The following is a 20,588-nucleotide window of genomic DNA, read 5'->3' on the forward strand; positions in this document are numbered from 1 at the left end:
ACCTCAGCAAGAGCACTCGTTACACTAGCTGGCAGTGTCCAATGAGCACGTGAATGTCAGGAACTATATCTTCAAGTCTAGCCCCTGAGTAGGAGCTCAGAGAATGGGCAAAATATTCAAATTCTATGCCATCCTTCTCATTATGTTAGCCTTCCTAGGGCAGATGCCTACAAGACCCCACCTGTGGCAGTTTCCCAAGGCTGGAGACCTTGAAGAGGCATGGGTGCTATTGTGAGAATCCAGGGAATTGGCAGCAACTGGACCCAGCTCCAACACAAGAGAAGACATTCAGGTAAAGCTCTCCCTCCTGTCTAGGCCTGCTTCTTCCATCAGATGAAAGGGTGGAACTTTGAGCTCTAATGATTACGTCCTTCCTAAACATAAAAGCTGAATGACTGACCAGATAGTTTTAAAGAAGACAAGAAAAAGTTTATTGTGTTGAGCAGACCTTATTTTCATTACAGTACCGGGAAATTCATTCTCAGTTCACTTCAGGTGCAGAGGGCTCTGCAGACATTTAGAGCCCCAGTGCTTGTTCCCAAGCAAGGGGCAGCACCTGGACCTATGTTGCATTTGATGGAACAGGATTACAGTAAAACAGAATAGTTATAAAGAAGGTTTTCTAATACATAGTTTTCTTTAAAAACTCTAACATTTTTCATTTTTCTATGTTTACCTTGGTATTACCAAGGATAACTGGTTGGAAAACATGGTACTCGGTAATCTTTTGCTCAAGTTGTTGACCTTAGATTTTGCTACTTTTATTTCTGAAGAGGAACTATGCCCCTTCTCTGGAAATCTAAATGGTGACCAGTAAGGCAATGCATAAATTACAGGTGGGATGGTCTTAGCTAATACCCTAACTTGTTTCCTCTTAAATCTTCCACATTTGGCCTCTGTGTTGTTAGGTCATTTAAGACTCAGGAGATAGCCTCTTGCTTGCAAAATCATTATTAGGGAGTTTAAACTTAATGCACTACTTTTGGGGAGCATGCAGCTGCTTGAAGCTGATTTTGTTGTTTCTTTTTATAAACTATCAGCACTCAATGGCACCCTGAAGAGGAGAGATCCCCTACTCCATGCACTGACTCACTGCTACCCAGAAGTGTCATTTCTGTATTAGATCAAGAGATCAAATACCAAATGAAAGAGAAATTGGTATCCTCCAGAGAGCTTGAAATATCAATTACAACCTGAGTTAATGAAGAATTAATTAGCTTGAATTCAATCAGGTAATTACCAAAGTCATGATTGAGATCTTCCCCCACTACATCAAGGCAGGCAAAACATGAATTGAAGTAAAAAATGTCATCCCACCAAACTAGACACGATAGCTATTTTTAACTCTTATCATCCCACAAAAATATCCCCATAAAATCAAATACTTAAAACATTATTAAAATTACACAACAATGGAATAGATATTTAAATAACTTTGCACACAATGCACCTTCCCTTTGTTGTTACCAACAGTTTCTGTTAGGTGACTTTACCAAAATATTTCCATTTCCATGAAATTTGATGCCATTCCACTAACATTGTATTTAAAAAAATGCACTAGAAATTCCCTTGTAACTCTTGAGTTGAATTCTTTCTTTTAATCACTCATGGCAATTTTAGAAAAGGACTGCTTTTAAGTACCCAAATTTACTCCTAGGGTAGATGTGGGTAAGGGGAATAATTTTACTCATTGCTAGGAGGGCGGTGTCTTATTCCAAATTTTGGTGTCCTTCAAATGTAACTCCCAGCTAAAGGAAACTGGGATTTCCTTCCTATTACCTGGGCCAGTCTCTTCTGAAAACTGTAACGCCACCCCTAGCTTTCGGCCCTTCATTCAGGGACTGAGTCACTGCAACCAGACAAAAGTTGTTCATTCAAGCAGAGCCTCAACACAGTTCATAATATGAGGACTTGAGGACAGCAGAGTTCATTAAGCTCCATTCCTGGAAACGATTTCTTAATCTTTGCTCTCCCACAAGCTGAGTTCATATAACACATGGGCCTGCCATGAGGCGTGTGTGTGTAGTAGGTAAGCAAACATCTATATGTTTCCATTTGAAATGCCACATTTTGAGATTCTACACTTTATCAACCTTATGGAAAACTAATGTGTCATCATTCTCAGTGTGGTAAGTATTGAGTACAACTTTAAAACGAACATAGCCATGTCCCCACAGCTCCGGCAGCAGGCTGTGTGCATGGGTTTTGATCTCAATCAAATACCACTGTTCACAGAACATAAAAACTCACACTGTCCCATGTCACTCTGACATGTCACATTATTTTACATCACTCTGGCACTGATTCAGAAAGAAAATTTTCCATTATGGCATGATGAGAGAAAAAAAACTCCATTACATATATATAAATAAATGATGGTTAAAAACAATGCACTGTGAATAGTTTCCAGAAGCTTGAGCGTTTTAGTGCAATGAGCTCTTGCTTCTTGGGAAAAAAAAATCTATCTTTTCGGTCACAATTTGCTTTCACGCAATAGAGACACAGACAAAGCTGACCACAACCAAATTTTAGTGGTATTATCATTTCATAGGGCATTAGAGGTTCATCCTGAAAGATGCTGATGACACATGAACGAAGAGAAGGAAGGAAGGCAGGCCCTAGATTACTTCAGAAGCAAACTGGGTCTTACAAAGATTCAACTACTGGTAAGACTTATGTTTAGGGTGGTGATGGATAAGGGCAGTGAGGACACGAATACTACACAGAGAACAGATTTCACACTGCACCTTCCTCACATGGAATATGCCTAAGACATTTGGTGGAAAGACATGAAGAAAGGTGGCCTGTTCCATGTCCCAAGGGAACCAGCATCTAAAAAGCATACTCCAATGACTTTAGTATTTCTTGCTCAATCTCCCAGAAAATAAACTCGAAAAATGCACAATTCTGTTTACGGTTGTAGACTGAAGCAGCGGCAGCAGCAGCCTCTCTGAAGGTTTAATTAAATCTAAGATGAAGCTGAAAAAATGTTTTTTGCTCTCATTGATTCTATCCCTTCAGTTGCTCTGACCAGGTGAGCAGCAGGGCAGGGGGAACTCAAGCTACAGCCTTTGTCAACAGCAATGATTCTGAGGGACCTTTCAGTCTTGAATCGATTTACCTAAAAATCTTTTGAATTCCCCTCTTCCCAATTTTTAATTTAATTATAAAAGCAAAATGAAAAGCTCCTTCAGACTGACTCCTAAGCTAACTTTTGCTTATGTGAATATGGAAAAAACTAATTAATATTTGTCATAAGACTTTCATTTTTAAAAAAGACTGCAAATCAATGTTCCCTGGCGTGGAAGAGTAAGGATTCGGCTATGCATCTGCAGCCCTTCCTCACATTTTTAAAAAGGAGGCAAAAATATTAGAGACAAAAACAGTTTGCACTGGAAGGAGGTGCAGCCCATGGGAGTGCTCTCGCTGCTGTACCCTGCAGCCTGGGCAGATGGAGGGAAGGACCGAGAGCGTCACGCTCATGCAAGCCAACAACACACCAGAACACTCCCTTGCGGGTGCGTCCCACATTGCCTACTCACCAGGAGAGGCTACTCCAGAAGGTCCGTTCTGTGCTGCTAAAGACACTAAAAGCAGTGACTAAAGTGCTAAGGCTGCTTCAAGATGTGATTACGTGCAGTCAGAACAGGTGGTGCACCAGCAATTTTGGCAAACCAAAGGCAACTCACAGCGCTAAACTAAAAGGAATATAGAACAGTGTACAGAGAAACACGAATTACACAGTCAACACCTCTCCTGTTCTCAGCTCTGGGAGTCCTTCATGGAGAAAAGTCAAAGCCAACTTTGCCTGAGTCTGAGAGAGGAACCCCCCTCCTTCCCCAGGAGTAGAGGGATGGAAGATGCCATGACCTTCCTGAGGGAGCCCCGAGCCCTGCGAGATGGATCGCCAGAGGGGCTCACTATGGCTGTATCCAGTAAGGAAATCAATAACAGACATTTTTTTAGAAAGTGGGAAGAAAAAGCAAAGACTTTCACAAATACAAAAATTGTTTACAAAACAATTACCTAAAAAGTTTACTGGGGCTAGGTGGGGAATAAGAATCATTTTCATTTCAAATTAGTCACATGGTACTAATGGTTTATAAAGGAGAATGGCCAATTTCTGTCTTCCTCACCTCCCCCCCAAACACCTCAGAGTCCTCCTACTCCTGGTATTTTCCCTACCCTCACCCCAACCCACCCATCCTGTCCCCAAATTAATTTGCCACAAGCCAACCCCGAAGACACATGATTGTTGGTTGGGTTTCAATTCGACAATGAACCTAATGCTGGGGAAGAGAACAAAAGGACACAGGAGCACACTGGCATAAACCTCAAGGTGTGTGGACCTTGGACAAGGCTTCTGCCACACAGAAGCTTCTGCCACCAAAGCGCAGGCTGCAGACTGAGCTCCGCTGCCAGTAAACTGAGGTAAGGAAGAACACGGTGGCTCTGGCTGGTTGGCTTCCTGTGGCGGTGCAGCATGTATGTGCTCTTGGGTGTGGGCACCACAGGACTCATTTTCTTCCAGTTGCCTTTGCCGTTTTCCCTTCTGGTTAGAAGATTGCTCTTTACAGAGTCTCAAAAGATCAGCCACTTGTCTTCCTCTGAGGTACAAATCCAATAGAGCCTTAACTCCAAAGATCCAGAGCCCACTGGTGTGCAGAAGTCAAAATCAAATGCTCAGAATCAAAAGGTGTGGCACACCTGCCCAGCCAGTTTATCAGCAGTTGTAAAGACAGATCAGAAAAAACTAGCATTTAATATAAAAAGTGTTTTTCAAATGGTGTAATTTCCTATCCTCTTGTGAATGAAGATCATAACTCTTCTCGTTTCTGAGGTCCTATGGAAAAGGAGAACAATTGAAAATAAAATAGTTTACCTTCAAGTTACAAAAATACAGCCTGGATTTTTTCCCCCGACATTGTAACTTATTAATTATGGTCCTACCTCCCTTTTATCTCTCTTTATAATTTTAGGAGCTTTGATTTGGTGTGCTTGTATTATATTTTGAAAACAAAAACAAAATTAAAAAGGCCTTTTTGTTTTTAAAAACACTGAAAACTACCTGCATACTCTAGCAGAACTGTTTTCACAAATACAATATTTACTTCTGATAAAAACACATATATTTTTAGTCAGGATTCTTTTTTCGCTTAATAACATAGAAACATTTCCCCAAGTAAAAGTGCAGCTCATTTACCATTCTCTATTCTTGGATGTTTAAACTGTTTTTAATGCTTTTGGTTTATAAATAATAAATTTCTCCATGTATATGACTTTTTTCTTGTATGGACTTATTTTTTAAGGTAAATTCTCAAGAAAGGAATTATTGAGGGAATAAACATGTTAATGGTTCCTGACAGCTGAATTATTGCCCTTTTTTTTTTAAGAGAGAGTGGCGGGGGTGGGGGGGAGGGAGAGAGAGAGAGAGGGAGAGAATCTTAAGCAGGCTCCACACCCAGCACAGAGCCTGACTCGATCTCACAACCCTGGCATCATGATCTGAGCCAAAATCAAGAGTTAGACACTTAGCCAACTGAGCCACCCAGGCACCCCAATTTATTGCTTTTTACAAGGATTGTTGTAATGTACAAAGCTCCAGCAAGGTAGACCCAGAACGGTTTCTTCACCAACTCCCCAACAAATAGCATTATCAGTATTAATATGCGCATTTTTTCAATGGAGTATATATTAATGACAGATTCCTTTAATGTAATTACTGTTTCCTCAACTCCACTTATTATTTGTGTTTTCCTCTTATTTGAACAGTGTGTCTACATTCTTTACCCATGTATCGACAGAAACCCTTCAGGTTTCACTAGTGAATTTCAATTATTTTTATCCTGAATATTCAGCCTCTTGGCCGTGATACATCATGGTACAGTCTTCAGGATGGATAGGTGAATCACTCAAGATCCATGTTCTGTAATTCCTTTTTTAGAATTAGTTTTGAGCTGAATAAATGTTAAAAATCCACATCTCAATATTAATAGTTTTAAAAAGGTCACTTTTGTACTCTAATGATTTTTGTCAACTGTACACCATTTGAGATGTACACAGAGTAGGGAAAATTTTACATGAAGATTTAGTCCCTTCTATTCTTAGCCTAAATTAAATACAAACACTCCATTCTCCACCCCAATATGCTTCTTTAAAAGAACACTTTTTTCAAATCAGTATGTACTTTGTCTTGATCCTAAATGTGTTCATTTACTAGTACCTGGAGAGATTTAATAAAAACCCAGGGAATCTGACAAGAGATCCCCAAAATAACATCAGGCTTGTCAGATGGAGGTAAGGACCTAGAGCCTTATGCCCAAGCAGGCCACCAACACACCAGAAGACTCCTTGCTTGTCTTATATATACAAAACTCACAAGCCTAAATAACAGTAATCTCAATTAAAGCACCTTTAATCAAAAAAAAGGGCAAAGAAAAGAAAAGAGGGCAGCAACTGTATTAATACATACCATTTAGAAGGCCAACTAAAAAAGAAAAAAATATACACTGGTTGATGTCAAGATAGAAGGGCTGAGATTCATCTTATTCATTATTCTATTGTTTCTGCAATAAACACCAATCATAAACTCGAATAAGTACTTCCCTAAGGCCAAAGGTTGGACCTACCTTCCCAGCGTGACTCTTGTGTTGTCTTCTCCTTGTCCAGCATTCCCATCTCTTTCTCCCTCTGGAAGCGGGTCTGTAGCTGCTTGATCTCCTGGTCGTAGTCCTGCCACTCTGGGACAATTCGAACAGCTGCTTCCAGCTTAGGCTCTTTGGTCATTGGATTATTACACTGTGAAAACCCAAATTGCATTATTTCAACCAAGCTGAAGACAGGGCACATTATTCGGAATTCAAAGGTATGTTTATTCTTGGGTTATAAATCCCAACTGAACAAAAAGAACAACACTGAGGAACCAAATGATTAGCAGAAGCAATGTGCTAGTGGGTCACACAAAGCTTCTACGAAGTTGTAGGGAGTGACAGGAAAACAGGAAAAGAAAGTTTCTGTGGTAAAATCACAAGGCACAGAGATAATCCCATAAGAGAAGTAGTAACTTCACTGATTTTAAGTAGTGAAAACAGCCCCATCAGACACTAGAGGACTTGGCTGCCTGCTGCAAGCAGCAGAGATCTATGGATGTTACTGTAAGACATACTGCAATCCCCAACCTGCACAACCACAGAGAAGACTAAATAAGATTCTGTGTGTTAATAATGATCTAGTTGTAAACCACACTGGACTAAGAGGCAGAAAAGAATCACAGAGAGCTTACCAAATCTATCGTTTTTGCCCTTTTCTTAGAGGCATCATCACACCATGTTTCACACCAAAGCCACTCTTGAGGGAGTGATTTAATTGGCACCTGATGGATCATGTTATTGGGCAAATCCTGTTTGGTAAAAAGAAAACAAAACACAACAATCTAAAGTTCTGGAGGAAATTTAAATGAATGCATAGCAAATTAGTGAGGATAGCTGCTCATTACATATCACATGCCAATCACAAATTTTTAGAACTGAAAGGGTCTACTAAAAACCTCAGAGAAGCTAAAATATTTATTTGTAATGTTTTTTAAAACCACAAAGTTTAGAAGACTCAAAACATCTACCCATGATAAGTACTTGAAAAACTTTAGCTTAAAGCTCACAAACTGCACCTAGACTTCCCTCCATGAGGGCAATTCTAAGAAAAAATACTACTGCCTCTTGAAAGTTAACTAAGCATAGATGTGGCTTCTATACTTCACAGTTTTGCATAAGGAAGCTCTGAATCCACCCTGTCAAATGCGGCTTGACCCCAAGTGGATGAAGCTCATATGTTTTTGAGCCAACTGTATGCTTTGAAGCTTTTCTTCTCAGCAACCCTTTTGAGTTTGACACAATAAAACGTACCACTGTCTTAAGACACAAACAACCAATATGATTCAGAAATTCTACTTCTGGGTATATGCACAAAGGAATTGAAGCAGGGACTCAAACAGATACCTGTATATCAATGTTCAGAGGCATTATTCACAATAATCAAAAGCTGGAAATAAGCCAAATGTCCATCAACAGATGAATGGATACACAAAATATGGTGTGTGTGTGTATGTATATATATACATACACACACAATGGAATATTCTTCCATCTTAACAGGAAGGAAATTCTAATAGATGCTATGACATGGATGAAACTTGAAAACATTATACAAAGTGAAATAAGCCAGGTACAAAAAGGAAAAATATTGTATGATTCCAGAAGTATCTAGAATAGGCAAATTCATACAGATAGAAAATAGAATACAGGTTGCCAGGGGCTGGAAAGAGGAAAGAAGAGAGAATTATTGTTTAATGGGTACAGAGTTTTGGTTTGGGATAATGAAAAAGTTCTGGAGATGAACAACTGCACAACACTGTGAATGTACTTAATGCCACTGAACTATGTACTTAAAAATGGTTAAAATAGTAAATTTTATGCATGAATTATACCTAATAATGCAGGTAAAATAAAAACACTCACAGACAAGAAAAACTGAAAAAAACTGTTACTAGTAAACTTACACTAAGGAAAATTAAATGATATTCTTTTTAGGCAGATGGAAAATGATCCTATATGGAAGCCCAGAAATGCAGGGTAACCATGTAAGCAAATCTAAATCTTATAGATAGATAATGATTGTATTGTAGGAGAATAACTTCTGGGGTTTAAAATATAGAGAAATCTAAAATACAAAGTAACAGCCATTCAGGCTGAGATGAGGATAAACAGAAGCAAATTCTAAGGTCAGTACTACTCAAACGGTGGTATGCAGACTGCAGCAAGGAGCTTGCTAGGAATGCAGGTTCTTGGACCAGACCATATACCTACTGAATCGGGCGGTGGGGATGGGACCCAGGAATTAATGGTTCAACAAATTCTCCAGGTGAATCTTTTATATATGATAAAATTTGAGAAGCACTGTTCTAATGTTTTTGCACTGTCTGGTAGGTGGATAAAATATACCGGTTAATATCAGCCTTTGCAATTCAGAAACGCATATTATAATCTCTAGGATAATCACTAAAAAAAACTGTAAAAAAGTATATAGTTTAAGGGGCACCTGGCTGGCTCAGCTGGTAGTGCATGCAACTCTTGATCCTGGGGTTGTGAGTCTGAGCCCTATGTTAGGTGTAGAGATTACTTAAAAATTAAAAAATCTTAAAAAAAATTAAAGTGTGTATAGATAGATAGATAGCTAATAGAGGGAAAATGGAATTATAAAAAAACTCTCAATCTGAAAGAAACTAACTAAGGAGAAAAAAGAAATAGAGCACATGGAATAAGCAGAAATACTAGAAAAGCCTATTTTACTGGTGAATACATAAACTATAAATGGACTAAATGTTCAAATTAAATGACTGTTATACCAAACATAAAAACCAACAGACATAAGCTATTTATAAGAAATAGAACTAAAACATAAGGATAAAGAAAAACTGAAAATAGAAGGATAAAAACAATACATCATATAACAATAACCAAAGGAAAACTGGAATAGATGCACTAATATTAGGTCAAGCACACTTTAAGAACCCACTTTAAGAACCCAGGGCCCCCCACAATCATTAAAGTTTCATTTGTAGGAAATATATGACTTCTAAGTTTTTAGGCACCTAATGATATAGTCTAAAAATACATAAAGCAAAATCTGACAAAACCAGAGATGAGGAAGATACCACAATATAGAAAAATATTTTAAACACAATTCTCTCAGTAACTAATAGAAAAACAAACAAAAACCACATAATTTGACCTAATGGCCTATATCTAATATCTACAGGATACAAAACCAAATGAAATGTTTACCAAAACTGATCACATTTGGGTCAACAAACTTCATACACCTGAAATCATACAGAAGAAATCCTCAAACCATAAAGCAACTGAGCTAGAAATTAGTAACAATATAACTAGAAAATTCCCATGTATTTGGAAAAAACTTCTACATAACTCATGAGTTAAAGAAGAAATCATACTGAAAACTAGAAATACATTGTACCAAATGACAAGGAAAATGCTACATATAAAATGTGTGGAATGCAGCCAAAATTCTGGTGAGATAGAATCTGATCATTTCAAATGCATATATTAGAAAAGACTAAGAATCATGAACTAAACACCTATCTCAAGAAGTTAGAAAAAAAATCAACAAATTAAAGAAAGAGGTAAGAAAAATAAAGAATAAATTAGTTAAATAGAAAAGAAACATACAGATAGGATGAAAAACATTAAAAGATGCTTCTTTAATTTTTGGTGAGGTGATAAAGGGAAAAAAAGCACAATAAACAATGTCAGGAATTTTTCTTTTTTTTTAATCATCATTTATTTTTTTATCAAGTACAGTGTTTCTGATAGGAATGCCCTTGGAAAAAGAAGAATTGATTTTTTTAATAATTTTTTTTATTATGTTATGTTAATCACCATACATCATTAGTTTTTGATGTAGTGTTCCACGATTCATTGTTTGCATATAACACCCAGTGCTCCATGTAGTACGTACCCTCTTTAATACCGATCACCAGGCTAACCCATCCTCCCACTCCCCTCCCCTCTAGAACCCTCAGTTTGTTTCTCAGAGTCCATGGTCTCTCATGGTTCATCTCCCCCTCCGATTTCCCCCCCTTCATTTTTCCCTTCCTGCTATCTTCTTCTTCTTCTTTTTTTTTTTTTTTAACATATGTCAGGAATTTTTAAGAGAGAAGACACCAGTATAGATGCTATGGGACTTTAAAAGGATAACTGGAGTGATGAAAGCATTCTGGTTCTTGATACACATTTTTTTTCTTTCTTGATACACATTTTCTACAACAGATTATACAGTGTACTTACAATCTGAGCATGTCACTATATAGAGGATAGTACAAGCAACTTCATGATTCTATGTTAGGAAATTTAGAGACAACAAAAACACTGATAAAAGAAGTAATAAAAAATGCCAACAGTCTCATAACTATTAAAGAAACTGAAATCATAATTTAAGCACAAAGAAATTAGAGGCTTCACTAGTGAATTCCACCAAACATTTAAGAAAGAAATAAAGCCAATCTTATAAAAACCAATTACAGGTAAATTAAAAAAAAAAAACAACACAACCCAACTCATTTTATTAAATCTCAATACCAAAATCTGACAGAGATATTACTACAAGTCAATGTCACACAAAAACATAAGTGCAAAATTCTTAAACAAATACTTGCCCCCAAAATCCAGGACTATATAAAAAAATAATAATAAATCATAATCATGTTGGATTATATAATTCAGAAATTATATTTAGGTATAAAATTAACTATATTTACAGAATAAAAGAGAAAATCATATTATTTCAGCAGATGTCAAAAATTTACAGAATTTAACACAAGAGATCTTTTTTAAGTATCAAAAAAGAACTAAAAGGAACTTCCTTAATGTGAATAAGAGGTATCTACAGAACATCTACAACAAACATCATACTTAGTGGTGAAATGCTGAATACTTTCATCATTTTGAGTCAAGAATGTCCACTATCAACATTTCTATTCAACATTATGGAAGTCCAGTGAATAGTGAAAGCAAGAAAAAAAATTTTTTAAATGTAAGATTGGAAAAGAAAAAATAAAACTGCCATTATCTGTAGATATATGATGCTTACATATATAGAAAAGACAAAAGTATATATATATATATATTAGCACGGTGGCTGAGTACGACAAAGAACAAAAATCAGTTGCAATTCTAGATACCAGCAACAAACAGAAACAAAAGGCTTTTAAAAATAACTCTAAAAAAGATGTACAAGATCTCTATGAGGAAAACAATCTACATTATTGAGAGAAATTAAATACAACCCAAATATAAAATCCTAGCAAGTGTTTTTTTCCTCCTGAACTTGACAAGCTCGTTCTAAAATGTATATGAAAAAATAAAGGACAAAGAATACTCTAAGACATTCTTTAAGAATGAGGTGGGAGGATTTGATTTACTGGGTATCATGACTTATTACAGAACTAAAGTAACTGAGATATTTATAGTATGGATGTGAAGATAGACAAATAGACCAATCAAAAACTAGAAGACCCAGAAATGGATCCATGCATATATGGGCACTTCATATCTGACAAAGATGGTATTATAGAGCAGTGCATTTCATTAAAAAAAAAAAAAAAAAAACTGATATAACTGTATATGTACATAAAAAGTGAAAGTTGAACTCTATCTCAAAAACAAATTCCTCCTGGAATAATGATTTGAATGTGAAAGAAAAAAACAATGAAGCTCATATAAAAAAAAGTATCTTTGTAACTTTAATAGGGGTCAAAAAGCATTAACCGTAACAGAAAATACTGACCAGTCTGACTACAAAAGATACCATTAAGAGAGTTAAAGTTGGAAATTTTGCAACATATATAACAAAGGATACACTATCAGTATATATAAAAGAATGCCCATAAATCAAGAAGAAAAATTTCAAACAACCCAAATACTTAAATAAGCATATCACAAAAGAGAATACCTAAGTGGCCATAAACACACAAAATGGTACTCAACTTCATTATATTAATAATGGAAATGCAAAATAAAACCACAATGAGGAGCAACATCAGCAAAAAAATGGTAGAGTAAGGAGCTCTCAAAGTTCACCTCTCCATAAAAGCAGCCAAAAACATAACAAAAATAGAACCAACATTTTTCAGAACTCTGGAAATTAACCAAAGGTTTGCAGCAACCTAAGAGCAACTGAAAGTCAACAAAAAATGGTTGAATGTTGATAAGAACAGTGAATTTTGAGGCATCTGAACTTACCCTATTCCTATTCTCCTGCTCCCCATCAGCCTCAAAAAATAACAGCCTGAACTCCCATACTGGAGAAAGGAGAACGATGCTGGAGATCTTTCAAGCTTCATTCCCAAAGCAGAGGCATTATTTAAAGACTGTACTATATAGGCCCGTCTATTCAATCTCAGTTGAACTTAACCCAATGATAAAAAGCTTCTCCTCAGCAGCACTTGAGGATTATATTAAGCTTTCCGAGGCTGTCTAAAGTGGAGTAAACAATATACTAAGCAAAATTCTTAACAGGAGAAACCAAAGAATTAGATATCCATAGGAGGCTTTGAAAAGAAAAGATATATTCCTGGGAAAACAGAAAGCCATGCACATGTATAAGCTCTGAGCATGCTCAGTGGTGTGTGCATAAGCAAGAAAGACCTAATAAAGCCAAAAGCTCTCATCTCTGGTTGATCCTGAGGCTCTATGCAACAAAGAAGGTAGAGTTGTAAACTGCCTGGCTAACTGTTGAGGATGTGTCCCAACATGCACCCAGAGGCTGCTGGCAAAGAATGGAAGTCTTAGGGGTTCTGAACACTTAAGGAAATCTCTGTTTTAGCTGACCACTAAGCTAATCAGGCAGACCAAAAATGCAGACTTCACAGAACTGGTTTAGAAGTCCCAAAACAAACAATTACTCCTGCAATAGGCAGCAACAATAAACCTTGGGGACGAGGGAAAGTCTGATTTCCAGAGTGCCACACTATATTACTTGAAATTTTCAGTATTCAACAAAAAAGAAGACATGCGAAATACCAAATATACAAAACCCATATACAGGGGTAAAAAGTAATCAAAAGAAACTATACTTCTGGAGGCCTAGACATTGAATTTACAACACAAGGACTCTATATCGGGTGTCTTAAATATGTTCAAATAGGAAGAAAGGAAACCAAGTCTAATAGAACTAAAGGAAAATATATTAATTAGTAATTAATATTATTAGTAATTAGTATTAATTAGTATAAATAGTAAATTAGAGAATAAAGAGGTACAAATTATACAAAAGAACCAAACAAAATCTACTGTTGAAAAACACAATAATTTAAATGAAAATTCACTAGATGGGTTTAGCCACAGATTTGAGTAGCAGAAAAAAAAATCAGGTCAAGATGGCAGAGGAGTAGGAGACCTGGATTTCATCTGGTCTCAGGAATTCAGGTGGATAGGGATCAAACCATTCTGAACACCTACAAACTCAACAGGAGATCGAAGAAAAGAATAGCAACAACTCTCTGAACAGAAAAGCGACCACTTTCTGGAAGGTAGGACGTGCGGAGAAGTGAATCCGAGGCAATATTCGGGAGGATAGACGGCGGGGGAGGGGCCTCCGTCGGCCGCTTCTGGCAAGTGATAGAGCCGCGGAGCACAAAATCGGAACTTTTAGAAGTCTGCTCCGCTGTGGGACGTCACTCCGGTGGCTAAGTGGGGGGTGGAACCCTCGCAAGACAGTGTGGTCTCAGGACCCTCGGGGTCACAGAAAGACCGGGGGTGCCTGAGTGCGGCAGAGCTCCCAGGTATCGGAGCGGGGAAGCCGGCTGCAGAGACGGAGCCCAGGCGCGGGCTCTCAGCTCGGGGTTGCCATAAACCATGATCCGCAGCACAGTCGGGCCACTACTCCTCCAGCAGGGACCCAACAAGCGGCAGATCCGGGGAGACTCCCCTTCTTCCCCCGGGAGGAGAGGTGCGGGAGCGCACCACAGGGATCTGCGGGGTTTGGAGACTCCACCCGGGGTCGGGTGCCAGAGAGAGAAACGCTCGGTCACAGGCCGGGTGAGCACGGAGTGCAGCCGGAGACCGGGGAGACGGGAGTGAATGACGGCTTTTCTCTGGGGGCTCACTGAGGAGCGGGGCCCCGAGTTCTCGGCTCCTCCAGGGCGGAGATTGGGAGGCCGCCATTTTCACTCTCCGCCTCCAAAGCTGTACGGAAAGCTTGCAGGGAACAAAAGCTCCGGAGAGCAAACCCGAGCAGATTACTTAGCCCGGACCGGGCAAGGGCGGGGCAATTCCGCCTCCGGCAAAGACATCTGGGAACCACGGCAACAGGCCCCTCCCCCAGAAGATCAGCGAGAACAGCCAGCCAAGACCAAGTTTACCATCAATGAGAATGGCAGAACTCCAGTGCTAGCGGAATACTGCACATAGAACCATGGCTTTTTTACCATGATTCTGTAGTCTTTCAAAGTTAATTTTTTTTTAACTTTTTTTTTTTTAATTTTTCTTTTTCCCTTTTTCAACCAACATCTTATCAATCCTTTTTTTAAAAAAACATTTTTATTTTTCATTTTTAGAGTCATATTCTATCCCTTCATAGTAGTTACCCATATTTTTGGCACATATATATATAAGTTGTTCTCTCTTTAAAATTTTGAGATAGTTTCTTCTAACAGATCAAAATATACCCTAAATCTCTAGTGTATGGTTTTTTCCTACTCCCCTGCCTGATCACATTCTCTCCTTTTTCTTTTCTTTTTTTTTTTTTAAATCCTCTTCTTTCTTTTTTCAAACTTCTTATCAATTCCTTTTATAAAATTTTTTATAATTTCCATCTTTACAGTCATATTCCATCCCTTCATCATATCAACCCTTATTTTTGTACATATATAAGTTTTTCTTCTTTAAAATTTTGGGAGGCACTTTCTTCTAACAGACCAAAATACACCCAAAATCTAGTGTGTGGCACTGATCTATATACCAGCCTGATCATATTTGATCGTATTCTGGTTATTTTTTGTTTTGTTCTGTTTTTGTTTGTTTTTATCTTTATCTTTTCCTTTTTTTTTTTTTTTCCTTTTTCCTTTTTTCTCTCTTTCCCTTTCTTTTCCCACTGCTTCAGGTCTTTTCTGATTTGTTTAGAGTATATTTTCTGGGGACGTTGTTACCCTGTTAGCATTTTGTTCTCTCATTAATCTATTCTCCTCTGGACAAAATGACAAGACGGAAAAAATCACCTCAACAAAAAGAACAAGAGGTAGTACCGACTGCCAGGGACCTACTCAATACGGACATTAGTACGATGTCAGATCTAGAGTTCAGAATCATCACTTTAAATATACTAGCTGGGCTTGAAAAAAGCATGGAAGTTATTAGAGAAACCCTTTCTGAAGAAGTAAAAGAACTAAAATCTAACCAAGTCGAAATCAAAAAGGCTATTAATGAGGTGCAATCAAATATGGGGGAGCTAACTGCTAGGATAAATGAGGCAGAAGAAAGAATCAGTGAGATAGAAGACCAAATGATGGAAAATAAAGAAGCTGAGAAAAAGAGAGATAAACAACTACTGGATCACGAGGGCAGAATTCGAGAGATAAGCGATACCATAAGATGAAACAACATTAGAATAATTGGGATCCCAGAAGAAGAAGAAAGAGAGAGAGGGGCAGAAGGTATAATGGAGCAAATTATAGCAGAGAACTTCCCTAATTTGGGGAAGGAAACAGGCATCAAAATCCAGGAAGCACAGAGAACCCCTCTCAAAATCAATAAAAATAGGTCAACACCCTGACATCTAATAGTAAAACTTACGAGTCTCAGAGATAAAGAGAAAATCCTGAAAGCAGCTCGGGAGAAGAGATATGTAACCTACAATGGTAGAAACATTAGATTGGCAACAGACCTATCCACAGAGACCTGGCAGGCCAGAAAGGACTGGCAGGATATATTCAGAGCACTAAATGAGAAAAATATGCAGCCAAGAATACTATATACAGCTAGGCTGTCATTGAAAATAGAAGGAGAGATAAAAAGCTTCCAGGACAAACAAAAACTAAAGGAATTTGCAAACACAAAACCAGCCCTACAAGAAATCTTGAAAGGGGTCCTCTAAGCAAAGAGAGAGCCTAAAAGCAACATAGACTGGAAAGGAACACAGACAATATACAGTAACAGTCACCTTACAGGCAATACAATGGCACTAAATTCATATCTTTCAATAGTTACCCTGAATGTAAATGGGCTAAATGCCCCAATCAAAAGACACAGGCTATCAGATTGGATTAAAAAACAAGACCCATCGATATGCTGTCTGCAAGAGACTCATTTTAGACCCAAAGACACCCCCAGATTGAAAGTAAGGGGGTGGCAAACCATTTACCATGCTAATGGACACCAAAAGAAAGCTGGTGTGGCAATCCTTATATCAGACAAATTAGATTTTAAACCAAAGACTGTAATAAGAGATGAGGAAGGACACTATATCCTACTTAAAGGGTCTATCCAACAAGAAGATCTAACAATTGTAAATATCTATGCCCCTAACATGGGAGCAGCCAATTATATAAGCCAATTAATAACAAAAGCAAAGAAACACATTGACAACAATACAATAATAGTGGGGGACTTTAACACCCCCCTCACTGAAATGGACAGATAGTCTAAGCAAAAGATCAACAAGGAAATAAAGGCTTTAAATGACACACTGGACCAAATGGACTTCACAGACATATTCAGAACATTCCATCCCAAAGCAATGGAATACACACATTCTTCGCTAGTGCCCATGGAACATTCTCCAGAATCGATCACATCCTAGGTCATAAATCAGGTCTCAACCGGTACCAAAAGATTGGGATCATTCCCTGCATACTGTCAGACCACAATGCTTTGAAACTAGAACTCAATCACAAGAGGAAAGTCAGAAAGAACTCAAATACATGGAGGCTAAAGAGCATCCTACTAAAGAACGAATGGGTCAACCTGGAAATTAAAGAAGAATTAAAAAATTTCATGGAAACCAATGAAAATGAAAACACAACTGTTCCAAATCTTTGGGATGCAGCAAAGGCAGTCCTAAGAGGAAAGTATATCGCAATACAAGCCTTTCTCAAGAAACAAGAAAGGTCTCAAGTACACAACCTAACCCTACACCTAAAGGAGCTGGAGAAAGAACAGCAAATAACGCCTAAACCCAGCAGGAGAAGAGAAATAATAAAGATCAGAGCAGAAATCAATGAAATAGAAACTAAAAGAACAGTAGAACAGATCAACGAAACTAGGAGCTGGTTCTTTGAAAGGATTAACAAGATTGATAAACCCCTGGCCAGACTTACCAAAAAGAAAAGAGAAATGATCCAAATCAACAAAATCATGAATGAAAGAGGAAAGATCACAACCAACACCAAAGAAATACAAACAATTATAAGAACATATTATGAGCAACTCTATGCCAGCAAATTAGATAACCTGGAAGAAATGGATGCATTCCTAGAGATGTATCAACTACCAAAACTGAACCAGGAAGAAATAGAAAACCTGAACAGACCTATAACCACTAAGGAAATTGAAGCAGTCATCAAAAATCTCCCAAAACACAAAAGCCCAGGGCCAGATGGCTTCCCAGGGGAATTCTACCAAACATTTAAAGAAGAATTAATACCTATTCTTCTGAAACTGTTCCAAAAAACAGAAATGGAAGGAAAACTTCCAAACTCATTTTATGAGGCCAGCATTACCTTGATCCCAAAACCAGACAAAGACCCCATCAAAAAGGAGAATTACAGACCAATATCCCTGATGAACATGGATGCAAAAATTCTCACCAAAATACTAGCCAATAGGATCCAACAGTACATTAAAAGGATTATTCACCACAACCAAGTGGGATTTATCCCTGGGCTGCAAGGCTGGTTCAACATCCGCAAATCAATCAACGTGATACAATACATTAACAAAAGAAAGAACAAGAATCATATGATCCTCTCAATAGATGCAGAAAAAGCATTTGACAAAGGACAGCATCCTTTCTTAATCAAAACTCTTCAGAGTATAGGCATAGAGGGTACATACCTCAATATCATAAAAGCCATCTATGAAAAACCTACAGCGAATATCATTCTCAATGGGGAAAAGCTGAGAGCTTTCCCCCTAAGGTCAGGAACGCGGCAGGGATGTCCACTATCACCACTGCTATTCAACATAGTATTAGAAGTCCTAGCCACAGCAATCAGACAACAAAAAGAAATAAAAGGCATCCAAATCGGCAAAGAAGAAGTCAAACTCTCACTCTTTGCAGATGATATGATACTTTATGTGGAAAACCCCAAAGACTCCATCCCAAAACTGCTAGAACTCATACAGGAATTCAGTAAAGTGGCAGGATATAAAATCAATGCACAGAAGTCAGTGGCATTCCTATACACCAACAACAAGACAGAAGAAAGAGAAATTAAGGAGTTGATCCCATTTACAATTGCACCCAAAACCATAAGATACCTAGGAATAAATCTAACCAAAGAGGCAAAGGATCTGTACTCAGAAAACTATAAAATACTCATGAAAGAAATTGAGGAAGACACAAAGAAATGGAAAAACGTTCCATGCTCATGGACTGGAAGAACAAATATTGTGAAGATGTCAATCCTATCTAGAGCAATCTACACATTCAATGCAATCCCCATCAAAATACCATCCACTTTCTTCAAAGAAATGGAACAAATAATCCTAAAATTTGTATGGAACCAGAAAAGACCCCGAATAGCCAGAGGAATGTTGAAAAAGAAAAGCAAAGCTGGCGGCATCACAATTCCAGACTTCCAGCTCTATTACAAAGCTGTCATCATCAAGACAGTATGGTACTGGCACAAAAACAGACACAGAGATCAATGGAACAGAATAGAGAGCCCAGAAATGGACCCTCAACTATATGGTCAACTAATCTTTGACAAAGCAAGAAAGAATGTCCAATGGAAAAAAGTCTCTTCAACAAATGCTGTTGGGAAAACTGGATAGCCACATGCAGAAGAATGAAACTGGACCATTTCCTTACACCACACACAAAAATAGACTCCAAATGGTTGAAAGACCTCAATGTGAGACAGGAGTCCATCAACATCCTAAAGGAGAACACAGGCAGCAACCTCTTCGACCTCAGCCGCAGCAACTTCTTCCTAGAAACATCGCCAAAGGCAAGGGAAGCAAGGGCAAAAATGAACTATTGGGACTTCATCAAGATAAAAAGCTTTTGCACAGCAAAAAGAACAGTCAACAAAACCAAAAGACAACCGACAGAATGGGAGAAGATATTTGCAAATGACATATCAGATAAAGGGCTAGTATCCAAAATCTATAAAGAACTTATCAAACTCAACACCCAAAGAACAAAGAATCTAATCAAGAAATGGGCAGAAGACATGAACAGACATTTTTCCAAAGAAGACATCCAAATGGCCAACAAACACATGAAAAAGTGCTCAACATCGCTTGGCATCAGTGAAATCCAAATCAAAACCTCAATGAGATATCACCTCACACCAGTCAGAATGGCTAAAATTAACAAGTCAGGAAATGACAGATGTTGGCGGGGATGCAGAGAAAGGGGAACCCTCCTACACTGTTGATGGGAATGCAAGCTGGTGCAGCCACTCTGGAAAACAGTATGGAGGTTCCTCAAAAAGTTAAAAATAGAGCTACCATACGATCCAGCAATTGCACTACTGGGTATTTACCCCAAAGATACAAAAGTAGGGATCAGACAGGGTACGTGCACCCCGATGTTTATAGCAGCAATGTCCACAATAGCCAAACTGTAGAAAGAGCCAAGATGTCCATCAACAGATGAATGGATAAAGAAGATGTGGTATATATATACAATGGAATATTATGCAGCCATCAAAAGGAATGAGATCTTGCCATTTGCAATGACGTGGATGGAACTGGAGGGTATTATGCTGAGCGAAGTAAGTCCATCAGAGAAAGACATGTATCATATGACCTCATTGATATGAGGAATTCTTAATCTCAGGAAACAAACTG

General features: G+C 38.0%; 1 protein-coding gene across 2 annotated transcripts in view; it reads right to left on the reverse strand.

Moving 5' to 3' along the window:
• Positions 1-407: 407 nt before the first annotated feature.
• The window catches only part of UGGT1 (UDP-glucose glycoprotein glucosyltransferase 1), a 115,188-nt gene continuing 95,007 nt past the window's right edge, over positions 408-20,588 (reverse strand). For both annotated transcript variants that reach the window (XM_036099525.2, XM_036099524.2), the window contains 3 exons: positions 7,283-7,399; positions 6,630-6,798; positions 408-4,843 (listed from right to left, as the gene is read on the reverse strand). In XM_036099525.2, the coding sequence (XP_035955418.1) occupies positions 4,818-4,843; positions 6,630-6,798; positions 7,283-7,399 (312 nt within the window). In that variant the 3' untranslated portion in view covers positions 408-4,817. The remainder of the gene's footprint in view (positions 4,844-6,629; positions 6,799-7,282; positions 7,400-20,588) is intronic.

Source organism: Halichoerus grypus, chromosome 4 (genome assembly GCF_964656455.1).
Source record: "Halichoerus grypus chromosome 4, mHalGry1.hap1.1, whole genome shotgun sequence".
NCBI lineage: Eukaryota > Metazoa > Chordata > Mammalia > Carnivora > Phocidae > Halichoerus > Halichoerus grypus.